Raw genomic sequence first — 4,952 nt, forward strand, 5'->3', positions numbered from 1 at the left:
TCATTGCAGAAAACCAACAAAAAGAAAGAAGACAAAAAAAAGAAAAGAAAAGAAAAAAAAAAGAAAAGAAAAATATATACAAAAAAATAGTTGGTTGTTTGGGAATACCACAACAAATCTCTAAAAAAAAGTCTTTTTGATCAAGTTTTTGAGTCGGAGTTGTAACTTCATTTTCGTGTTTCCATTTGCATTCATCATCGGAAACTCAAATTCAGTACTTTGAGTCATAGTCATTGCTCGTTTTTGAGTTGGAATTCGTTTGCTCCTGGATAGACTGGTTTGATAAGTTTTCGGTGAATTGCTATCGATTTGAGTTTGATTTAGTTTGCTAATTGTTTGAACAAGGATTTTGGAAGAGAAAACAAGTGAGGTGGACTGAATAAAATTGAGTGAAACACTTTCTGAGTGTGGTGAGATTTCTGCCATCTTCTTTTTTTCTTGTCTCTTTCTGTTCTTTTTTTTTTCTTAACATTTTTTGCAGAGTTTCAACATGGATGACACACAAATGAGCAGCAAGCTGAAGGAGCAAACCCACTTTAAATGTAAGAACTAATGGGTGAGCTACGAAGGATGTTGAGGGCTGAGATAGAACCATTGCATCAAAGAGTAGATTAGATGGAGAATGAGGCATATGCTGCAAGACACCGACAACAACAAGGTGTTCCTAGGAGAGCTAGGTCACGTCATAGTGATCCTAGTGACGAGGGAGAACAATTGTCGGAAGTATAAGAAGTACGTGAGAATCCTCAAAGGCAAATGCGCGAACATCGTCCGCGAGGACATCTTGATGTTGATCTCAGTAGCATCAAGATGGAAATTCCGACATTTCATGGTCGGAACGATGCAGAAACATATTTTGAATGGGAGAGAAAGACTGAGATGGTATTTGATTGCCATCATTATTCCGAGTTGAAGAAAGTTAAAATTGTGGTGACAAAGTTCAGTGACTATATTAATGTGGTGGGATCAATTGGTTCTTTCACGGAGGAGATATGGTGAGAATCCCATTACCACCACCTGGGGTGACATGAAAATTGTCATGAAGAGGCGGTTTGTACCCAATCATTACAATCGAGAAGTGCATCAAAAGTTACGAAGGTTAGTGCAAGGAAGTAGAAGTGTTGAAGAATATTACAAAGAGATGGAAATGTTGATGATTCGGACCAACATTGAAGAAGATCGTGAAGAGACAATGGAAAGATTTATTGGTGGATTGAATCAAGAGATCCAGGATCGTGTAGAGACTCAACATTACGTTGAGATGGAGGATTTGCTACATTTTGCGATCAAGTTCAGGAACCAAATCAAAAGAAGAGGAAAAACACATCAAAGATTTGGTTCCAACTCTTCTAACCCTCGGCCACAATTTCACAAAGAAGATAAGCCAACGTTTGGCTCAAAAGGTACAGCAAAATCCGAAAGCAAACCTGAAACGTCTCAGCCAAGAAAACAAGGTATTTCTGAATCTTCTCAATCACGTAATAGAGATATTCGATGTTTTAAGTGTTTCAGCAGAGGACACTTTGCGAACGAATGCCCAAATAGGCGAGCAATGACACTACGTGATGATGGAGAGATTGAGACGGAGTCTGAGGAAGAAGTTAAATCAGATTCTGATGCATCTACGAATGAGGTTGGTGATCAGTTTGCTGCAAAGGGAGAATTATTAGTGGCTAGAAGAGCACTAAACTTGCAGGCAAAGGAAGAAGAGACTGTGCAACGACAAAACATCTTCTACACAAGGGGGGTTGTCAAAGATAAAGTGTGTAGTATCATCATTGATAGTGGTAGCTGCACAAATGTAGCAAGTACATTGCTGGTAGAGAAGTTGGGGTTGAAAACAATAAGACACCCAAAACCATACCGTTTACAGTGGCTCAATGACCGCGGAGAAACGAAGGTGCATAGACAATTGAGTGTGCCATTTTGTATTGACAAATACAAAGATGAGGCGCTTTGTGATGTAGTTCCTATGCAAGCGGAGCACTTGTTGCTTGGTAGACTATGGGAACTTGATACTAAAACTCAACACGATGGCTACAACAATAAGTATTCATTTGAGTTCAAAGGTAAACCCATTCGACTTGTACCTTTGACACCAAAGGAGGTTTTTGAAGGTCAACTCAAAATGATGAAGAATGAGAAGAAACCGATCAACATGTGTGACCATGAAGTAGATCACTCTAAATTTGGTGAGGCCTTGAGAAAAACCCAAAAAAACACTTGTGAGAGTACACCCGAAAGGAAAAATACCAATTTTTTTATGAGAGCGAGTGAGATCAAGAAAGCATTGCTTTCTTGATAGCCAATAATTGTACTTATGTACAAAGAGACTCTTTTGAATATTAACGAACTAACATCGTCTTTGCCTACTGTGGTTTTTGATCTCTTGCAGGTGTATGACGATGCTTTTCCTGAAGAACTTCCACATGGATTACCACATATTCGAGGGATTAAACATCAAATCAACCTTGTCCCTGGAGCTAGCCTTCCAAACAAGACTGCATACCGAACAAATCATGAGGAAACTAAAGAGCTCGAAAGACAAATGGAGAAAGGTTATGTTCGTGAAAGTATGTCACCTTGTGTTGTTCCAGTCATCCTAGTTCCAAAGAAAGACGGTATGTGGCATATTTGTGTTGATTGTCATGCAATCAACAATATTACGGTAAAGTATCGCCATCCCATACCTCGATTGGATGATATGTTGGATGAATTGCATGGATCACGTGTCTTTTCTAAGATAGATCTTAAAAGTGGTTATCATCCAATACGAATGAAAGATGATGATGAATGGAAAACAACATTCAAAACGAAACATGGCTTGTATGAATGGTTAGTTATGCCTTTTGGCTTGACTAATGCATCCAGTACATTCATGAGATTGACGAATCATTTTCTAAGGCAATTCATTGGTAAATTTGTGGTTTTTTACTTTGATGATATCTTAGTTTACAGCAAGAATATAGAGGAGCATGTTGAACATCTCAGATTTATCCTTGAAGTTTTAAGGAAGGAAAAGCTATTCTCGAATCTCAAGAAATGCACATTTTGCACTAACAAGCTAGTTTTTCTAGGATTTGTTGTTAGTGAGCAGGGAATTCAAATGGATGAAGAAAATGTTGCAGCAATAAAGAATTGGCCAACCCCGGAGACGGTGAGTGATGTAAGGAGTTTCCATGGACTTGCAAGCTTCTATCGACGTTTTGTGAAAGATTTCAGCACCATTGCTGCACCATTGACGGAAATCATCAAGAAAAACGTTGGATTTCAATGGAAGGAAGCACAAGAAGTAGCATTTCAACTCTTGAAAGGGAAGCTTACTGACTCTCCTTTTTTATCTCTTCCAGATTTTTCCAAAGCTTTTGAGATTAAATGTGATGCTTCTGGCGTAGGTATTGGAGCTGTGCTGTGTCATATGGTTTTTCCACCAGTTTTTCTAACGTCATACACTTTGATTTTTCTCATATTTTAGGCATAATAGGACGTTAGACGGTCATGGGTATGATTCTTTCCTCCATTTTCTTTGCAGGATGATCGAACGATGATATTTGTGCATGAGGCACGGGAAAGGAGCGGAATCGAGAAGTCCCGGAGAACTCAGAGAATATGAGCGGCCCGCCCATCTAGCCGGCCAGTCGCTCAGCATCAAAATCTTGGGACCAGGCGGCTCGCTCATTACACCAACCAGTCGCCTCGAGTTGCAAAGAAGAACGAGCGGTCGCTCGTAGACATGAGCGGTCGCTCACCCTGAAGAAAACGAGCGACACTAAAGAAAAAATGGGCGACCCTGAACAAAAAGTGAGCGACCGCCTGATATCAAATTCGGCCCAAAAAGGCAAAGCCCGATTTTTGAGGAGAAACCTAGCTAGAGCACTTGCATAAAAAGGGGAGTTTGATGAGAGAGAAGGAGACTCGACACTTTTGAAGAAAATGTTGGGTTTTAACTACGGATTTCTAGCATGCGATCATATCGATCTAGGGTTTGGTTTACTAGGTTTCATGCAGCGGAAGAATAATCTAAACCTAGTCAAACGTCACACGCAACCAAAATCATCCGTAAAAACCCGTATAATCGTGTATATCACCGTGAGAATCGAGTACTTACCTCTTTCTTGAAGAAACGGAAGTAGGAGTCGATCCGAGACCTGTTTAATCACCTAAGACTGAAGTTACAGTCCCTCTACACGTATCCACACCGACGGGAAGGATTCCAAACGCTTTTTGGAACCGATCTGCTAGGATCTGTTAAGTATGTGAAGTGGGATCTAATCCTGGGAGCTAGAACTATGAAAGAAACGATTTCTTCTGTGTTTTTGCTCTGTTTTAGGGTTCTTTTCTGTTGGGTTTCACTAGGGATTCCTAGCATGCGATCATATCGATCTAGGGTTTGGTTTACTAGGTTTCATACAGCGGAAGGATAATCTAAACCTAGTCAAACGTCACACGCAACCAAACTCATCCGTAAAACCCCGTATAATCGTGTATATCACCGTGGGAATCGAATACTTACCTCTTGTCTGAAGAAACGGAAGTAGGAGTCGATCCGGGGCCTGTTTAATCACCTAGGACTGAAGTTACAGTCCCTCTACACGTATCCACACCGATGGAAAGGATTCCAAAGGCTTTTGGAACCGATCTGCTAGGATCTGTGAAGTATATGAAGTGGGATCTAATCCCAGGAGCTAAAACTATGAAAGAAACGATTTCTTCTGAGTTTTTGCTCTGTCTTAGGGTTCTGAAAGTGAGTTCTCCACTTAGGACGGCGTTCAACACCTCTTTATAAGTTAAAAACCCTAATCCTTGTGAAAAGAGACTTTTTCCGAGTATTGACTCAGTCCGATTCAGAACTCTGACTCGGTCGAGTCAGAACGAATCAGCCCAAGCCCATTGTCAACTCTTGACTCGGCCCATTGAGTATTGACTCGGTCCGAGTCAAAACCTTGACTTGA

The 4,952-nt window shown here is 40.5% G+C and overlaps 1 protein-coding gene across 1 annotated transcript; it reads left to right on the plus strand.

Moving 5' to 3' along the window:
• The first annotated feature begins 622 nt into the window (after positions 1-622).
• Positions 623-3,613, plus strand: LOC104818554. The gene is made up of 5 exons (XM_010548172.1): positions 623-882; positions 988-2,173; positions 2,396-2,621; positions 2,952-3,421; positions 3,533-3,613. The coding sequence occupies exons 1-5, from the start codon at positions 623-625 to the stop codon at positions 3,611-3,613; spliced, it is 2,223 nt and encodes a 740-aa protein (XP_010546474.1).
• Positions 3,614-4,952: the final 1,339 nt, after the last annotated feature.

The sequence above is a fragment of the Tarenaya hassleriana genome, unplaced genomic scaffold, assembly GCF_000463585.1.
Source record: "Tarenaya hassleriana unplaced genomic scaffold, ASM46358v1 Cleome294, whole genome shotgun sequence".
In the NCBI taxonomy this organism is placed as follows: domain Eukaryota; kingdom Viridiplantae; phylum Streptophyta; class Magnoliopsida; order Brassicales; family Cleomaceae; genus Tarenaya; species Tarenaya hassleriana.

What these genes read in the sequence shown, in the direction of transcription:
- LOC104818554 (XM_010548172.1), top strand. Translation starts at nt 623, where the DNA reads ATGAGGCATATGCTGCAAGACACCGACAACAACAAGGTGTTCCTAGGA. An exon ending in GGGAGAGAAAGACTGAGATG is followed by an intron (nt 883 to 987) that starts GTATTTGATTGC and finishes TCTTTCACGGAG; the next exon opens with GAGATATGGTGAGAATCCCA. An exon ending in TCAACATGTGTGACCATGAA is followed by an intron (nt 2,174 to 2,395) that starts GTAGATCACTCT and finishes GATCTCTTGCAG; the next exon opens with GTGTATGACGATGCTTTTCC.